This window comes from Chlorocebus sabaeus, chromosome 10 (genome assembly GCF_047675955.1).
Source record: "Chlorocebus sabaeus isolate Y175 chromosome 10, mChlSab1.0.hap1, whole genome shotgun sequence".
NCBI lineage: Eukaryota > Metazoa > Chordata > Mammalia > Primates > Cercopithecidae > Chlorocebus > Chlorocebus sabaeus.
Window position 1 is genome coordinate 88498993 of NC_132913.1, and position 20034 is coordinate 88519026.

Consider the following 20034-nt stretch of genomic DNA (forward strand, 5'->3'; position numbering starts at 1 on the left):
TAGAGACCTCCCTCCAGGTCCTAAGAGAGAGATTCCATGAGAGATGTGCAACACCATAAGATTGGTGATTTGTACTTTGAAATGGCTTCCTTTGTTTCCTTTAAAGTCAATATCTTATATCTGAATAAACACAGTTTGCAAAGCATCTTTACAGAAATCTCACTGGATCCTCACGGTCACCTTTTTCACCTTTTTTTTGAGACAGAGTCTCACTCTTTCACCCAGGCTGGAGTGCAGTGGGGCGATCTTGGCTCCTCCACTTCCTGGGCTCAAGTGATCCTCCTCAGCCTCCCAAGTAGCTGGGACCACAGATGCGTGCTATCATGCCCGGCCAATTTTTGTATTTTTGGTAGAGATGGGGTTTCGCCATGTTGCCCAGGCTGGTCTTGAACTCTGCAGCTCAAGCGATCCACCCGCCTGGCCTCCCAAAGTGCTGGGACTACAGGTATGAACCACCGTACCCTGCCCTCACAGTCACCTTTTGAAGAACCTCCTGCTCAAGAGTTCCTCCTGCCTCAGCCTCCTGAGTAGCTGTGATGACTACAGGCATGCACTACCATGCCTGGCTAATTTTTTATTTTTTGTAGAGATGGGATTTCCCTGTGACTCCCAGGGTGGTCTCAAACTCCTGAGCTCAAGCCATCCTCCCACCTTAGCCTCCCAAAGTGCTGGGATTATACGTGTGAGCCACTGCACCTGGCCAAACATTCGTTTTAATCCTGTTTTATAGATGAATAAACTGGGGCTGACTGAAACTGACTAGTCACACTATCATTACCTTTTTGATCCTATACATTAGACTGGACTGTATGCATGTTCTTGCTGGCCCAATAAAGTTGCAAGTGCCAGCTAACAACCCTTCCCACTCCACCTCACCATCTCATAGAGGAAAATTGTGACATTAATGGGAAATGTCAGTGGTGATGTCTTCAGGCTGGGCCTATGGAGTGACTACCTTGCCACACATTTAAGCAATGCTCTGTCTTGTTTGAGGCTCAGACCTGCTGTTCTTTTTGGCATTTGGGACCTGCATGGTTTTTGGCTTCACCTCCAGCTTTAACCATTTTTCTTCTGTTCTTTTAGGTAAGGATTTTCTGCCCCAGACCTCAGATTCCCATTCCCTTCCTAGCTTGTCTGCTGTTGTAGCCCAGTCCTCTTGCAAGACCATGCAAGATTCAGACCCTAGTAAGAGGAGATGGAGGAACTAGGACTTAAACCCACATCTTGTGATTGCAAGGCTGGTTCCTCTTTTGCCCTGCACCACGAGACTGTCTGCTTACGGTCATGTGACAGGGGCTTCCCCAGCCAGAACCTCCAGGGAGCACAAATAAAGGAAAGAGCTGGAAGGCACAGTATAGCATTTGTTCTGTCCAAGCCTCACATATCAGCATGGGAAGGGAGAACGAGGTGAAGCTTTCTTTCAAGGACTTTGATAAGGAAGGACATTTATCAGTGAAGAGAGGTTTTGAGGGAAGTGAACCAATCTTGAGATAAGTAAACAAAGGAGCTTTGAGTCTGGTGTTTCCCTGTTTGCTTCTGTCCCCTGGAGGAGCAAATACTCTATGATTAGAGACGTGTAAGTCCTTTGGAATAGAATAGCAGTGATGGAACTGGAGTCCTAGTCCAGGTTCTCTCCTTGTTCAGCCTGGATTCAGTACTGGGTATTGAAACTCGCCTGCACCCTCAGAGGAGATGACTAGGGGACAACGCGTCCAGACCTCTTCTACCACACAGAGAGTTTTCTTTTTTTTATAAAGCGCATACACATTTAAAATTTAATGATACTCCCAAATTGCTCTTCAAAAAGGCTGTACAAAATTACAGTCCTGATAACAGCTACCCAGAGATCCTGTGAAGGCATTTACCCTCATTATTATTATTATTTTTATTAGAGATGGAGTCCTGCTCTGTCGCCCAGGGTGGAGTACAGTGGCGCAGTGTTCACTCACTGCAACCTCTGCCTCCCGGGTTCAAGCGATTCTCCTCTCAGCCTCCCAAGTAGCTGGGATTACAGGTGAGCACCACCACGCCTGACTAATTTTTGTATTTTTAGTAGAGACAGGGTTTCACCATGTTGACCAGACTGGTCTCGAACTCCTGACCTCAGGTGATCTGCCCGCCTTGGCCTCCCAAAGTGCTAGGATTATAGGCGTGAGCCACTGGGCCTGGCTGCCCTCACTGTTTAATGGGTTATTTGCAACCTGTGAATCATGTCTCCTATTTCCTTGTTAATGATGCTGATTGATTATAGACTTAGAAATATCAGCACTTCCTTTGTATCTCTTCATTATTACATGATACAATAATTCATTTTCTTTTTTTTTTTGAGACAGAGTCTCACTCTGTTGCCCAGGCTGGAGTGTAGTGTTGCAATGTTGTCTCACTGCAACCTCCACCTCCCAGGTTCAAGCGATTCTCCTGCCTCAGCCTCCTGAGTAGCTAGGACTACAAGGGCGTGCCACTACACCTGACTAATTTTTGTATTTTTAGTAGAGACGGGGTTTCGCCATTTTGGCCAGGCTGGGCTTGAACTCCTAACCTCAGGTGATCTGCCCGCCTCAGCCTCCCAAAGTGCTGGGATTACAGGTGTGAGCCACTGAGCCCAGCCAATGATTCATTGTTTAATCCTTAGTTGTGGGCCAAGCAAAGGAGAAAAGTAAGAAGCCTTTTCCTTTTACTGATAGGAAAGGTCAAAGGACTTACCTAGTGAATTATTTACCTTAAAATGTATACAAATCACTCCAAAATTTAGTGGCAAAAACAACAGTACTAATTTAATTATATCTTCACCTGTGGGTGAGGAATGTAGAAGCAGCTTAGCTGGGCTGTTCTGGCCCAGAGTCTAGTGAAGTTGTGGTCAGTTGTCAGCTGGGTCATCTGAATGCTTGATTGGGATTGGAGGATCCACTTCTAAGGTGGTCACTCACATGACTGGGAAGTTGGTGCTAGCTGTTGGCGGGAAGCCTGTTCTTCATGTGGGCCTCTCTGAGGGACTGCCTGAGTACTTTCATGATGTGGTGGTGGGCTTTCCCCAGAGTGAGCCACTCAGAAGAGAGAAAGATTGTGAGGTCTGGACTTCAGTAAGAAGCTCGTTGAAGAAAGAAAGGTTTTGTCCTCCCCTTGGTTTGATTGGACTAGAGTGGGCTCAGTCTGTGCCTGTGGCTGGCATCAGGCAGGAACAGTGGTATAGCAGGGTATAGACCATATTTAGGGACCTAAAGTCACGTCTTTCATGATTCAGATGGTTCCTGTTCCAACTGCCCAGGACTCGGGCCCGTCAAAATATGACACAAAAGCAGAAGCTTTTCATAATGGAGATTAGACCATGGCTAGGATTCCTACCCAGTCCTCTTGAGCTCTCCTCACTCCAGTGTTGTTTTCCATGTTTGTTTTGTGTTTTCCCCAGAGCTTCTTCAAGACACCTTCACTTCCCTGGGCTATGAAGTCCAGAAATTCTTGCATCTCAGTGTCAATGGTATATCCCAGATTCTTGGCCAATTTGCCTGTATGCCTGAGCACCGAGACTACGATAGCTTTGTATGTGTCCTGGTGAGCCGAGGAGGCTCCCAGAGCTTGTATGGTGTGGATCAGACTCACTCAGGACTCCCCCTGCATCACATCAGGAGGATGTTCATGGGAGATTCATGCCCTTATCTAGCAGGGAAGCCAAAGGTGTTTTTTATTCAGAACTATGTAGTGTCAGAGGGCCAGCTGGAGGACAGCAGCCTCTTGGAGGTGGATGGGCCAGCAATGAAGAATGTGGAATTCAAGGCTCAGCAGCGAGGGCTGAGCACAGTTCACCGAGAAGCTGACTTCTTCTGGAGCCTGTGCACTGCGGATGTGTCCCTGCTGGAGCGGTCCTGCAGCTCACCGTCCCTGTACCTGCAGTGCCTCTCCCAGAAACTGAGACAAGAAAGGTGAGCCCCCAGGAGGTGGTCAGTTCTGGACCACCTGCTTATTTTCGTGCCACAGGATAGGAATTACCACTGTGCCACGTTTGCTGCCCTTCTCTTCTGGGAGGAAAAGAGATTTTCCCTCCTGCTTTGGGGTTGCCGTAGGACTACAGTATAGACCCGGCACGATTTATAAATACTTTGTAGTTAGTTAGTTTGTAGTTTGAATACTTTTCTTCAAAATTAAGAAATTTTCAGCCTGGGCAACAAAGTGAGAACTTACTCTATAAAAAAATTAAAAATTAGTTGGGTGCAGTGGTGTGTGCTTGTAGTCCCAACTGCTTGGGAGGCTAAGGTAGGAGGATCGCTTGAGCCTAGGAGTTTGAGGCTGCAGTGAGCCGTGATTGCACTACTGTACTGCAGCCTTGGAGTACAGTAGTGGAGACCTTGTCTCCAATAAATACATAAATACATACAAATAACAAATTTTTATTTTTTTATTTTTTTTTGAGATGGAGTCTTGCTGTTTGCCCAGGCTGGAGTGCAGCGGCACAATCTTGGCTCACTGCAACATCCGCCTCCCAGGTTCAAGCAGTTCTCCTGCCTCACCCTCCCAAGTAGCTGGGATTACGGGCGTGTGCCCACCACGCCCCGGCTAATTTTTGTAATTTTAGTAGAGACTGGGTTTCACCATGTTGACCAGGCCAGTCTTGAACTCCTGACCTCAGGTGTTCTGCCTGCCTCGGCCTCCCAAGGCATCCCAAGGGGCTAGGATTACAAGTGTGAGCCACTGTGCCTGGCCACAAATTTTTATTTTTAATTTTTTTTTTTGAGACAGAGTTTCACTCTTGTTACCCAGGCTGGAGTGCTGTGGCATGATCTTGGCTCACTGCAACCTCCACCTCCTGAGTTCCAGTGATTCTCCTGCCTCAGCTTCCCGAGTAGCTGGGATTACAGGCACCTGCCATCACATCTGGCTAATTTTTGTATTTTTAGTAGAGACAGGGTTTTCATCATGTTGGCCAGGCTGGTCTGGAACTCCTGGCCTCAAGTGATCCACGCACCTCGGCCTCCCAAAGTGCTGAGATTACAGGCATGAGCCACCACACCTGGCCACCTTCCAGATCTTTTTTTATTTGATACCCACACAGTCATATAGAAGTATATCTTTTTTGTTTGTTTTTTGAGGTGAAGTCTTGCTCTGTTGCCCAGGCTGGAGTGCAGTGGCACATCTCGGCTTACTGCAACCTCCACCTCCTGGGTTCAAGCAATTCTTCTGCCTCAGCCTCCTGAATAGCTGGGACTACAAGCGCGCACCACCACGCTCTGCTAATTTTTGTATTTTTAATAGAGACGGGGTTTCACCATGTTGACCAGGCTGGTCTTGAACTCCTGACCGCAAGTGATCCTCCTGCCTCGGCCTCCCAAAGTGCTAGGATTACAGACGTGAGCCACCGCACCCAGCCCAGAAGTATGTTTGTAAGCCCAGATGGAATCATCATCTATTATTTATTTATTTTTAATTTAAAAAATGTTAATACAGTTCAAATCAGCATGTCTGGCTCATTTCAGCTCCTTTACTGCTAAAGCAGGGGACAAGGGCTGCTTCAGTTTCTTTGCCTTCTCTTTCTCTGAAGGTATCTGCTGCATCAAACTTGAAAGTTCACATTATCCTTGTTTTTCTTGATCTTGACAGATTTGTCATCTTTTCACCTGGCTGTGAGCAGAAAGTCTTTGATTTCCTCAATTTTTCAAGGCCTGGCGATGAGGCACACAGGGAGAGGGCAAAGACCCACATCCCTCTAGCCCGTGTATCGCCCGAAAGACACTCACAACCTGCCACTACTTTATAACCTGCTTTTAGTTTGTTTAACACTAGATCAAAAACATTTTTGTATGTCAGTAGTCACATTTCTATAGCATCAGTTTAATGTGTGCACGACAGCCCATAATATGGCCATAGCTTAATTTACTTGATCAGTCTTCAGTTGTTGCATAGTGTTTGCTTTCATACAAAGTAAGAAACATCCTTGCAGCTTAGTATTTGTTCTTATCCTTAATTGTTTTCTAGGGGGACAATTCCCAGAAGTGGAATTACTGAGTCAAAGGACGTGCATTTTTCAAGCCTTGGATGCATCTTACTAGATGTCCTATAGGATGGTCATATCAGCTTTATAGGAGAGTAGCTGTGTCCCTGAATTCTCCCTGACACTGCATGCTCTTGTATTTCCCCAAGTTTTGACAATTTGATAGGTGAAAAGTGGTATCTGACTGTTCAGATCTGGAAGGCTTTGTTATGTAAACATTTTTTTAAATGTTTATTGGCAAGAATACTTTTCTAAGAGAAGCATCAGTGTCCTGGTTTCTGTTTAAGCTGAATGAAGCCACAATGTACCTCAAGTATAAGATTAACTGTCCTTTTTCAGTTGCACCCTAATTAACGATTTAGAATGATGTTTCTGAGCCACCTGTCAAAATGCATTTTGGGCTGTACCTCTGCATACCCCAGGAATAAATCTCATGGCCTTCTTTACTTGGCCTCCTTAGTTGGTGGCCCAGCAGGAAGCGGGGGTTAGAGCAGGAGCCACTCAGCCTTCCAAGATAGATACTCCATGGGCCAGTGGTATTACTGGCCTTTTGAGCCCATCCCTGTTTGCATAGGTGATCCACGTGGGTTATCATCTGGCTGGTATGTTCCCAGAGTGAAACTCAGCAGCCCCTTGAGGGAGGGGATGGTGGCCACTAAGCCAGAGTGCTGCAAGTTAGTTTGGATCATTTGCTAAGCAGCTTGTGGTACCTTTAGAAGGGAACAGTTTCAAATAACTTTCACATCTGTTGGCTCATTTCGCCCTAAGGACAATCTGTCTTCTCTTTGATATTTGCATGGCATTAAATTTTGCCTTTCTTGTTTTCTCCAGAAAACGCCCACTCCTGGATCTCCACATTGAACTCAATGGCCACATGTATGATTGGAACAGCAGAGTTTCTGCCAAGGAGAAATATTATGTCTGGCTGCAGCACACTCTGAGGAAGAAACTTATCCTCTCCTACACATAAGAAACCAAAAGGCCAGGTGCAGTGGCTCATGCCTGTAATCCCAGCACTTTGGGAGGCCAAAGAGGGCAGATCACTTCAGGTCAGGAGTTCAAGACCAGCCTGGCCAACATGGTAAACGCTGTGTCTAATAAAAATACAAAAATTAGCCGGGTGTGGGGGTGGGTACCTGTGTTCCCAGTTACTTGGGAGGCTGAGGCAGGAGGATCTTTTGAACCCAGGAGTTTAGGGTCATAGCATGCTATGATTGTGCCTACAAATAACCACCGCATAGCAACCTGGGCAATATAGCAAGACCCCATCTCTTAAAAGAAAAAAAAGGGACAGGAACTATCTTAGTCCATGTATTAGTCATGTTTCTCTAGAGAGACAGAACTAATAGGATAGATGTATATATAAAGGGGAGTTTATGAAGGAGTATTGACTCACGTGATCACAAGGTTAGGTCCCACAATAGACCATCTGCAAGCAAGGAAGCCAATTCAAGTCCCAAAGCTAAAAAACTTGGAGTCTGATGTTTGAGGGCAGAAAGCATTCAGCATGAGAGAAAGATGGAGGCCAGAAGACTACACCAGTCTGATCTTTCCATGTTTTGCTTGCTTTTATTCTGGCAGTGCTGACAGCTGATTAGATGGTGCCCACCCAGATTGAGGATGGTCTGCCTTTCCCAGTCCACTGACTAAATTTTTTTTTTTTTTTTTTTTTTTGAGATGGAGTCTCGCTCTGTTGCCCAGGCTGGAGTGTAGTGCATGATCTCGGCTCACTGCAAGCTCCGCCTCCCGGGTTCACACCATTCTCCTGCCTCAGCCTCCCAAGTAGCTGGGACTATAGGTGCCTGCCACCGCGCCCAGTTAATTTTTTGTGCTTTTTAGTAGAGACAGGGTTTCACCATGTTAGCCAGGATGGTCTCGATCTCCTGACTTTGTGATCCGCCTGCCTTGGCCTCAAATGACTCATTTATGACTCAAATGTTAATCTCCTTTGGCAGCACCCTCACAGATGTACCCGGGAACAGTACTTTGCATCCTTCTATTCAATCAAGTTGATACTCAGTATTAACCATCACAGTCCATTTGGGCAACTATACCAAATTACCATAGACCAGGTGACTTAAACAGTAGTTATTTCTCACAGTTCGGAGGCTGAAATCCAGCATCTAGGTGGCAGCATATCTGGTGTCTAGTAAGGCATGCTTCCAAATCTTACCAGATGTCAGTCTTTTCATGTGCTCACATGGTAGAAAAAGAGGATGCAAGCTCTCATGTGTATCTTCTTTAAGGGCACGAATCCTATTCATGAGGGCTCTACCCTCATGACCTAATTACCTCCCAAAGGCCCCACCTTCTGATACTGTCACATTGGGGATACTGTCTCCCCTTTGAATTCTGTGGGGGATACAAACATTCAGTTTGTAACAATAGCCTTATGATTTAGAGGTTACTTGTTCATTCACCTAGACCTCAAATTGCATTTTACAGCTAATCAAGGATATCTTTCTCTGATTTGATAGTGTGACCTAAAAGGGGACCATTGTTTGAAGTATCACTGGAGTTGCATTATTATTATTATTATTGAGACAGAGTTTCATTCTGCCACCCAGGCTGGAGTGCAGTGGCATGATCTTGGCTCATTGCAACCTCTGCCTTCTGGGTTCAAGCGATTCTCCTGCCTCAGCCTCCCAAGTAGCTGGGATTATAGGTGCCTGCCACCACACCCGGCTAATTTTTGTATTTTTAGTAGAGACAGGGTTTCACCATATTGGCTAAGCTGGTCTGGAACTCCTGACCTTACGTGATCCACCCGCCTCAGCCTCCCAAAGTGCTGGGATTACAAGTGTGAGCCACTGCACCTGGCCAGTTATTAGAATTCTATCATTTCATTTTCCTCTCATCCATTATTTGGTTACCCAGTGATACAGCTTATAGGTAAATCCCTGATTCTTTTTGTTTAGTTATCTAGTTTTTTTTTTCCTGAGATGGAGTCTCTCTTGGTCACCCAGGCTGGAGTGCAGTGGTGTGATCTTGGCTCACTGCAACCTCTGCCTCCCAGATTCAGGTGATTCTCCTGCCGCAGCCTCCTGAATATCTGGGATTACAAACATGCACCACCATACCTGTCTACTTTTTGAATTTTTAGTAGAGATGGGGTTTCATTTGGCCAGGCTGGTGTCAAACTCTTGACCTCAAGTGATCTACCTGCCTCAGCCTCCCAAAGTGCTGGGGATTACAGGCGTGAACCACTGTGCTCCGCCTAGTTATCCAGTTTTTAAGTTAATTGGTTTCTTATCATTCTCCGCAGGTGACCCATTACAAAATATATATAAATTTAAACTCATGGATTTAAACATATGTGAGGTATTTCAACCTATTGCAATTATTATCCTTACTGAAGTTCATACTGAGGCTGGACATGGTGGCTCATGCCTGTAATCCCAGCACTTACCCGGTCTCTACAAAAAATACAAAAATTAGCTGGGCATGGTGGTGTGCACCTGTAGTCCCAGCTCCTCAGGAGGCTGACATGGGAGGATCACTTGAGCCCAGAGAATTCAAGGCTGCAGTGAGCAATGGTTGTGCCATTGCACTCCAGCCTGGGCAACAGAGTGAGACCCTGTCTCAAAAAAAAAGAAAAGAAAAAAAAGTTCAGTTGTCCCATTTTTTCCCAGGGGATGCGTCTTCAGTTTGGTTCCTGAGTCATTTTGACATGACCTTAGTAGTCTTTGATGGCTTCTTTACTATGTGGCAAAAATATCCCAGGTTCTTCTTGTGTATTTTCTGCCCAGTCCTGGAATCTCTCATTTCTCCCAAAAGCCCTGGCTTCTTTTAATGACAGATGTCATGGCAAGACCGTAAACTAGATGCTGGCAGGCTCATTGCTCTTGGGTAAATATATATACACACACTACATATATACACATGTGTTTACAAATACGCACACACACACACAACCTAAAGGTTCAGTAATTCTTGGAGAATTTTAAAAATCAGGCGGTTTTGTTTTAGGGAATTTTTTTTATAAAGCATTGTAAGGATATTCTGCTTTTGCCATAAAATTTCAGTGCCCACGTTTGCAGTGGTACAAAGCAATTACCTGCTAAAATGGTAGCATTATACCTTAAATACAGAATTTCTCAAAGTCAGAGGAGATTCCTGTAGTTTGACAAGTGCTCCAGGTGGTTTTGATAACATTCTCTCCCAAGTCAAGGCATCCACTCACAAATTTTCCAGTGTTTAGGTTTACACATAAAATGAGACCACTTTTTGTTGTTATACCCCGTCCTATGTTAGGGACTCTCTGAACAATATGAGGTGAGGGATGGGGGATGAGGGATGAGAGAAAGGTCATTTGTTAAAGCAATCTCTGATATTCGAAACACTGAGTGTTAGTTTTCAAACAAGAAAAGCTGGAAAATGTTTTTTTCCTCTCTTTTGCTTGCAGAGGTTCTAGAACTCTACTTGAAGACATCTGTGGCTACAGAATTATTATTATTATCATTATTTTTAGGCATACTTTCACTCTTGTTGCCCAGTCTGGAGTGCAATGGTGCTATCTCGGCTCACTGCAACCTCTGCCTCCTGGATTCAAGCGATCCTCCTGCCTCAGCCTCCCAAGTAGCTGGGATTACAGGCACCCGCCACCACACCTAGCTAATTTTTGTATTTTTAGTAGAGGTGGGGTTTCACCATGTTGGCCAGGCTGGTCTCGAACTCCTGACCTCAGGTGATCCACCTGCCTCAGCCTCCCAAATTGCTAGGATTACAGGCGTGAGCCACTGCGCCCGGCCAGAATTATTTTTATGGTTAGTAGCATTCCAAACATCTTTCCCCTACTAAAATAGCTTTTAAATAATCAAATGCACATGCTCAGGTGGCCAGTTGATTTTGTTTTTCTCAGTACTAGTAAAAGGAAACGTAACTGTTTTGCTTAGCTGTGGCATGGAACTGTGATGTTACCAGGTCAAATTCAGGAAAACCACATTTCCTCTTTGGATTCCAAATGATCTCAGCTTTTTTGTTGTTGTTGTTTGGGGGGTGGGGAGATCTCATTCTTCATGTCAAAATTGTGGCTGAGTTACACACCTCAGATAATTCAGGTTGATCTGTATTGGATTTTGCAATTAGGCCAGCCATTGGAAGTGTGTAAAGGACAGTCTTTAAGCAACACAGATGTTTCCTCACCAGGGCTCAGTGAGGCTGCATTATCTGCAACTGCAATTGCAAAAGACCTTATCACAGAAATAAATTACTTACCTGCCATTGGAAAAGGGCCTGAACACCTCTCAGCCAAAACGGAAAGGTTCTAAATTCATACGGTCTCTCTGGGGGAGCACAAATGACCTTGCCTTTGAGGGACGTTCTTGGCTTTCTCTTTGATAGCTTTCATAGAAATGTAAGCAGTATAGCTGGCCTACACATGTCCTGAGAGATCTCACAACTGTCAGGAAATCCGTTCTCAGCACAGCAATCAGCATAGAACGTTGAGTCTAAAGGAAACCACACCCGAACTTACTCTTTAGCAAACAAGCAAAAAAAGAGCTTTCGGATATTTGCTGCTAGTGTTCACCAGAGTGGTGTTAAACTAATGTCCAGGTCCCATTTAAGTGTGTGTGTGTGTGTGTGTGTGTGTGTGAGATGTACTAAATATCTAATAAACTTTCAGAAAGTATAATGAATTTCCATCATTGCTTCTGTAATCACATCCTAGCCCTTTATTCCTCCTGGTAGGATGTTGTCAAGATACGAGTTTCTGGCCTGGCAGGTGGCTCATGCCTGTAATCCCAGCACTTCGGGAGGCCAAGGCGAGCAGATCACCTGAGGTCAGGAGTTCAAGACCAGCCTGGCCAACATGTTGAAACCCTGTCTCTGTTAAAAATACAAAAATTAGCCGGGTGTGGTGGCGTGAGCCTGTAATCCCAGCTACTCAGGAGGCTGAGGCAGGAGAATGACTTGAATGGAGGTGGAGGTTGCAGTGAGCCGAGATTTTACTACTGCACTCCAGCCTGGGTGACAGAGTGAGACTCCGTCTCAAAAAAATAAATAAATAAATAAATAACCCAATTTTAAGATCTGAAAGGATTTGAGGCCGGGCACAGTAGCTCATGCCTGTAATCCCAGCATTTTGGGAAGCCAACGCAGTCAGATCATCTGAGGTCAGGAGTTCGAGACCAGCCTGGCCAACATGGTGAAACGCCATCTCTACTAAAAATACAAAAATTAGCTGGGCGTGGTGGCAGGCTCCTGTAATCCCAGCTACTCCCAACTACTAGGGAGGCTGAGACAGGAGAATTGCTTGAACCCAGAAAGCAGAGGTTACAGTGAATCAAGATAATGCCACTGCACTCCACCCTGGGCGACAGAGTGAGACTCCGTCTCAAAAACAAACAAAAAAGCCTCACACATTGCTGGTGGGAATATAAAATGATGCCACTACTTTGAAAAGCAGTTTGGCAGTTCCTCAAAAGGCTAAACATAGAGTTACTATATGATGAGCACTCTCACTTCTAAGGTATATACCCAGAAGAACTAAAAACATATATCCATATGAAAATTCATATACAAATATTCATAGCAGCATCTAAATAGCAAAAAAGTGAAACAATCTAAATTTCGATCAACCGATGAATAAATAAAATGTGGTATATCCACGCAATAGAGTATTATTCAGCCATAAAATGTAATGAAGTACTGGTACACTCTACAGCATAGATGAACCTTGAAAACATGCTAAGTGAAGGAAGTCAGACACGAAAGGCCACATGTTTATTTTTATAAACTATTCAGAACAGGCAAATCATAAGAGACAGAAAATGGATTATTTGTTTCTAGAGGAGGATTAGCGTGGCAGCTCACTGGTATGGAGCTTCTTTCTAGGTAGATGGAAATGTTCCTGGAATTAGATAGTGGTGATGATTGCACAACTCTATAAATATACTAAAATCCACAGCATCATATACTTTAAAGGGGCAGATTTTATGGCATGTGAATGACATTTCAATAAAAAGAAGATGAGGAAACCTAGGATATGTCACAATCCCATGCCACAAACTACTTATACTTCCAATATAAGCACTACATCAACCATAGTTTACATCATGTTCAGTACATTGCTTGCTAAAGTCATGAATATATCAAAATATTTTATAAAAGTTAACATTTAGGAGATCCATCATTTCTCTTTTCATTCCATCACTGATTCATTCAATATATATTTGTGTGTGTGCCAGGCTCTTCACCCGGTGAAGTGTTTAGGAGAGATACAAAGATAAAACTGATGAGAATTCTGCACTCGAGCTGCAGCATACTCTCCAAGAATTACAGCGTGAGATGTAAAGTGAAAAGAAGCCTTGGAGGAGATTCACATGAAATAGTACTGTTCAGGAGAAGGGGCAATAATTCCAATGGAAGAGATAATGACTTCATGGAGGATAGAAGGAGACAGTATTTGAACTGCCCTTGAAGTATGGTTATATTTTGGGGATGTGGAGATGTGGGGTAGGGTAATATGCTGGGGTTCCAAATGGTCTAGAAATATACAATCACCAGAACCAAAGATCCAGGGGTAGGAACTATGAGCTGTTCAATTTGGCTGAGCTAACAGTGTTTGGAGTGGGATCTTGAAGAAGATGAAAATGAAGATACCAACTAGACAGTTAAAGAAAAACCTCAAATGTTTGACTGAACTGCAATTTTATTGTGTACACATTTCAGAATCTTTTTTTTTCATATTCTCTACAGATTTTTAAAACATTTTATTTTAATTGTAAGTTCTGGATACAAGTGCAGGATGTGCGGGTTTGTTATATTGGTAAACGAGTGCCATGGTGGTTTGCTGCACCTATCAACTCATCACCTAGGTATTAAGCCCCACATGCATTAGCTAGTTATCCTGATGCTCTCCTTCCTACAGCCCCCACAATAGGCCCCAGTGTGTGTTGATCTCATTCCTGTGTCCATGTGTTCTCATTGTTCAGCTTCCGCTTACAAGTGAGAACATGTGGTGTTTGATTTCCTGCTCCTGTGTTAGTTTGCTGAGGACAATGGCTTCCAGCTTCATCCATGTCCCTGTAAAGGACATGATCTCATTCCTTTAAAAAAAAAATTTATTTCCATAGGACCTCTGATTACCTTTGCTGCTCATTCTATGGTAATTATAATACATTAGCACGCTAAAAGAAAGTCCTTCCAGCACCATGATAGTTTACAAATGCCATAGTAACTTTCAGAAGTTACCCTGTATGGTCTGAAAGGTCCAGACCTCCCCACCTCTTTCCTGGAAAACTCATGAATAATCCACTTCTTGTTTAGCATATAGTCAAGAAGCAACTATAAATATAGCCAGTCAGCAGCCCATCAGGGCTACTTTTCCTAGGGTCGCCATTCTTTTATTCCTTTAGTTTCTTAATGAACTTGCTTTCACTTTATTCTGTCAGCATGCTCTTGAATTTTTTCCTGAACCCACTTGGCCTCCTGGGCTGAGCCTCAACCTTGGGGTACTTTTGCCCGTAACAAACATATAAAGATAAATTTGACTGGGCGCAGTGGCTCATGCCTGTAATCCCAGCACTTTGGGAGGCTGAGGATGGTGGAGCGCTTGAGCCAAGGAACTTGAGACCACCTTGGGCAACACAGCAAAACCCTGTCTCTACTAAAAATATAAAAATTAGCTGGGTATGGTAGCATGCGCCTGTAGTACCAGCTACTCGGAAGGCTGAGGTGGGAGGATCACTTAAGCCCGGGAGATAGAGGTTTCAGTGAGCTGAGATCGTGCCGCTGTACTCCAGCCTGGGGAACACAATGAGACCCTGTCTCAAAATAAAATACATTTGAGGTGTATTGCCATCTTAACGGAAGTTGTTACTGGTGGATAGTATCCAAGTTACTGGTGGCAAATCTGCAGCAACCTCAATTCTTGCCTCCTCAGAAGAAAGAATTCGACTGAGGAGCATAAGGCAGAAGGAGGGACTGAGGCAAGTTTCAGAGCAGGAGTGAAAGTTTATTACGCTTTAGGCTGGGCACGGTGGTTCATGCCTGTAATCACAGCATTTTGGGAGGCCGAGGAGGGTGGATTACTTGAGGTCAGGAATTCGAGACCATCCTGGCCAACATGATGACGAAACCTCGTCTCTACTAAAAATACAAAAATTAACCGGGCATGGTGGTGCACGTCTGCAGTCCCAGCTACTCGGGAGGCTGAGGCAGGCGAATCACTTGAACCTGGGAGGCAGAGGTTGCAGTGAGCTGAAAAAGTTTATTAAGCTTTAGAACAGTAAGGAAGGAAAGAAATGAAGGAAAGTATAACTTGGAAGAGGGCCAAGTGGGTGACCTGAGAAACCAAGTGCAGGGCTTGCCCTCTTGACTTGGGGTTTTATATGCTGGCATACTTCCAGGATCTTTCGTTATTTCTCCCCACTCCTGAGATCTTTTTGGGAAGCTGATGATCAGTTTCAGGTGTTTTCTATTGGAATGGGGGGGGTCTGCCGGTCCCTGGCACCACCTGTGACCAATTATTACTTTACAGAAACATTTAACAACTGCCTGACCCTCACCTGATGGTTGCCCAACACTCTTGGTGTGTGTCGGGGGAGCCCTCTCCTGCCTTGCTCAGACCTGACTCTACCCACTGTAACAAACCCCTTCTTTGTAAACGTTGATTTGGTGACATTTCTTGTCACTTGCCTCATTGTGAATTTTTATAGATGTGGCTAAGTCATATGCTTCTTTCTGAAAAATGTCAAATACTAGCAGTTTCTCGCTGTTTTTTTGTCCTAGAAACAACAAACTAAATTCGAAGTGAAAGGCGTTTCTGCCTTTATCTTTTTTATATTTTTTGAGCAGCATTAAAAGTGTTTTACTCAGGCCAAGTGCCATGGCTCATGCCTGTAATCCCAGCACTTTGGGATGTTGAGGTGGGAGGATTGCTTGAGCCCAGGAGCTCGAGATTGGGCTGGGCAACAAAGTGAGAGCCAGTTTCTACAAAAACATTTTTAAAAATTTGCTGGGCATAGTGGGACATGCCTTTAGTTCCAGCTACTCTGGAGGCTGAAGTGGGAGGATCACTTGAGCCCTGGAGGTTGAGGCTGCAGTGAACTATGATCTTACCACTGCACTCCAGCCTCGGTGACAGAGCAAGACCCTGTCTCAAGAAAACCCCACAAGTATATAAACATATATAGTGGTTTCTTATATACCACATTTTAAATTTATTGATACATAAAAAATGTATTTTAAATTTATATACTATACAATCTATGTTATATAAAATTATTTTTGTAATTTATATAACAATTTAAATATATTTATAAATATATAATATATATATAAATAAATATAGTACACATTACTCAATTTTTCTTTTTCTCTTTTTTTTTTGAGAAGGAGTTTCACTCTCGTTGCCCAGATTGGAGTGCAATGGCATGATCTCAGCCCACTGCAAACTCCGCCTCCCAGGTTCAAGAGATTCTCCTGCCTCAGCCTCCTGAGTAGCTGGGATTACAGGCACCCACCACCACGCCTGGCTAATTTTTTTGTATTTTTAGTAGAGACAGGGTTTCATCATTTGGCCAGGCTAGTCTCAAACTCCTAAGGTGATCCACCTGCATCGTCCTCCCAAAGTGCTGGGATTACAGGCATAAGCCACCACGTCCGGCCCACATTATTCAATTTAACCACGTCTACCTAGTTCCCTAGACAACCTATTGCTAATTTAACTTTTAGGAACTACTGCCATCTTGTGGAACTTTGAGGTTTTGCCACCCCAGAATTTCCCAGCTGCTTTGTTCTTCTATTATGTAGCATAGCAAGCACAAAATGGGTCACCTTTTTTTTTGGAGATGGGATCTTGCAATGTTGCCCAGGCTGGTCTCCAGCTCCTAGGCTCAAGTGATCCTCCCACCTCAGCCTTCGCAGTAGCTGGGACTATAGGAGACAGTGCCACACTGCCCGGGCCTGGTTGCATTTTACTTGTCTAGCTATTGTCTCCTTCCTGTTGACTATCTGGAAATCTCTGACGGGATCTTTAACAGAAAAAGTCTACACCTTCAGACCTTAGTTTCATGGCCATATACCACATACAACAGCTCTGGGAAAGTCTGGAATGTGTGGATAAAGGTGATGGCAGTGGCTGCTGCCATCACGCTGGCTGCAGCAGGGAGGCACGGCTCGGGCTGCACACGCCATGGAGCTGGTGGGTGCCCCCCGCCTTCTGAGTTGGAGTGGGAGCTCCTCAGATGCTGCTGCAGCTGCCACACCCAGACTGCAGCTGTGGATCTGAGCCTCCCTGTGCTCTTGGAGGAGGGCTGGGAGCAGGCAGGATCTGCCTTCCTGGGTGCTGAGACCAACTTGGTCATGGAGACCCTAACCCAGCGGCACTAGAGGAATTAAAGACACACACACAGAAATATAGAGTGTGGAGTGGGAAATCGGGACTGACAACCTTTAGAGCTGAGAGCCCCAAACAGAGATTTACCCACATATTTATTGACAGCAAGCCAGTGATAAACATTGTTTCTATAGATTATAGATTAATTAAAAGTATTCCTTACAGGAAACAAAGGGATGGGCTCTGGCTAGTTATCTGCAGCAGGAACATGTCCTTAAGGCACAGATCACTCATGCTATTGTTTGTGGTTTAGGAATGCCTCTTTGCGGTTTTCCGCCCTGGGTGGGCCAGGTGTTCCTTGCCCTCATTCCAGTAAAACAACAACCTTCAGCGTGGGTGTCATGGCCATCAAGAACATGTCACGGTGCTGCAGAGATTTTGTTTATGGCCAGTTTTGGGGCTAGTTAATGGCCAGATTTGGGGGCCTGTTCCCAACAGCAGGGTATGGCGGCAGCCACCCTCCTAGGTGCAGGACCTGGGCATCTCTGCAGCCTGCACCTTCAGGGCCCGAAGAAGGACTCCCTCCCACCCCGTCCCTGCAGTCTTGTGGGTGTCTGCTCCCACTGCCTGGCCTCTCTTCACTCCTGGCACCTGCTCCAATCTTGAAGTGGGGTTGGGGCCAAGCCCTGGGGCCTTGAATGGCAATGGGAGGCAGACAGAGTCCTGGGTGGAAGGGGGCAGGTCCCCAGCAAGGCCCGCCTTCAGACCAGGGAGGGCCTGAAGGCTAGGGGTGGGGCTGCCAGTCCTGTGGACTGGAATAGGGACTCATGGTGCCTCTTCTGGGTGCCAGTGGACCAATTGGCAGCCACTTCCTTCCCTCTGTGGTTCATAAAAGCCCTGGGCTCAGCCAGAGAGGGCAGAGGATGGCCAGAGGACGAAGAGGGCAGATAGGTGGTGGGATGACCAGCTGCAGAGAGGAGTACTCACTGGCTCCAGAGAAGAGCTACCTTCTCCACTGAGAGCTGCAGAGACGACCTGCCAGCACAGAGGAGCCACCCTCTTCAGGGCCTCCTCTCCACTGAGAACTGAGCACTGGACAGACGACCTGCCTGCGAAGAAGAGCTACCCACTGTGGGCCTCCTCTGAGCTGTTCTAGCACTAAATAAAGCTCTTCTTCATCTTGTTCACCCCTCACTTGTCTGCATACCTCATTCTTCCTAGACGCAGGCCAGAACTTGGGCAAAGCTGCCGCAGCCAGAGAAGTTTCTGGCCAGAAAATTGACACCTGTAACAAAGGTATGGAGCAAAGTGGGCATAAGGGGGTCCTGGAGGTTGGAGGTGTCAAATCTAGAGGACTTTTTACTTCAAGACCTTCTGAGGACCCTCATAGGTTGGGGTGGAGGTTTCAGTGCTCTGAGCTCTTCTCTAGCCAGTATATCCCTTCCTCCTCCCTCATAGCTATGCCTATCCTTTAGTAGTCATTATTCTTTTTTTTTTTTGATGGAGTTTCACTCTTGTTTAGCAGGCTAGAGTGCAATGGCGTGATCTCGGCTCACCACAACCTCTGCCTCTCGGGTTCAATCAATTCTCCTGCCTCAGCCTCCTGAGTAGCTGGGATTACAGGCATGCACCACCATGCCCGGCTAATTTTGTATTTTTATTAGAGACAAGGTTTCTCCGTGTTGGTCAGGCTGGTCTCAAACTCCTGACCTCAGGTGATTCACCTGCCTTGGCCTCACAAAGTGCTGAGATTACAGGTGTGAGCCACCGTGCCCAGTCAGGAGTCATTACTCTTTAAAGTCTACCCGAACAGAGGGTGGGGAAATTGGACCAAAGATTGGCTGTAAAGGAAAGCCAACCACTGCTACCACTACCCCCTACTAATGTGGAACTAAAGCAGTCGTTGACATCCACATCTACAAAAGGCCATCAAGGTTTTGATTGGCCCTTCCCATGGACTCAGTAGACTGCAACCAATCAGGAAAGAGATTGTAAGACGTGTTTATTCTACCACCATTACCATGCCTTCAGTAACTGTGTGTAGGAGGAAGTAGAAAATGCTGAGTACAAACATCTGCACTGCACACCATCTCCCCTCTGTAACCTGATTCAAATGTTTCCCTGGAGTACTAGGATAAAAGTTTCAGTTTTACTTCCTGGGTCTTTATTCTACCTTTACCTTCCAGGCCTAGATCAAATACTTCCTCCTCCAAGGAATGTCTGACTGGATTGTCCCTTCTTAAAGCCCATGTGGCACCGAGGTGAAGCCTCGCTGCGGCATCCCCACCCCCTGCCCACAGTTACAGATACTACACGATGTCATACTGAGATTCGGGCAGTGGTAGCCCGGGGATCAAGAGCGAAGGGCTTGGAGTCAGAGAGACCCACGTTTGAACCTTGAATTCTTGTTTGTAGCTTTGGGATGGTGGCAAGATTCCTTGCCTCTCTGAATCTGGGTTTCCTCATCTGTTGAATGTGGATAATAATGCCAACTAAGGCTGGGAGTTTTTATGAGTTCATCAGAGAAGTTTAGAAATGGTAGTACCTGCCGTCAGTTATTATGGAAAGCAGGTCACTTTGCTTTCCAATTGTGCCCAATTCAGGGCTTTCAACTGCCTGCTAAATATTTAATATTATTGAATCAACGTTGAAAGAGTTAATATACTTTATGAACAGGGTGAGAGAAAGTGATAGTTTCAATAAATTGCCTTCCTAAATGGCCCAATAAATGTAATATTTATAATAAAACAGCTAAATAGAAGACCAAGAC

General features: G+C 45.2%; 1 protein-coding gene and 1 pseudogene across 7 annotated transcripts in view; one reads left to right on the forward strand and one right to left on the reverse strand.

Annotated features, from left to right (window-relative positions):
* CFLAR (CASP8 and FADD like apoptosis regulator) overlaps nt 1-11615 on the forward strand; it is a 50963-nt gene extending 39348 nt beyond the window's left edge. For 6 of the 7 annotated variants that reach the window (XM_038001762.2, XM_007965825.3, XM_038001761.2 and 3 more), the window contains 2 exons: nt 3407-3917; nt 6812-11615. In XM_038001762.2, coding sequence (XP_037857690.1) covers nt 3407-3917; nt 6812-6950 — 650 coding nt within the window. In that variant the 3' untranslated portion in view covers nt 6951-11615. Of the gene's footprint in view, nt 1-3406; nt 3918-5244; nt 5353-6811 lie in introns of those variants that run through there. The other variant, XM_073019920.1, reaches the window with a different exon arrangement.
* Nucleotides 5375-5644, reverse strand: LOC103218271 (large ribosomal subunit protein eL38 pseudogene; annotated as a pseudogene).
* Nucleotides 11616-20034: the final 8419 nt, after the last annotated feature.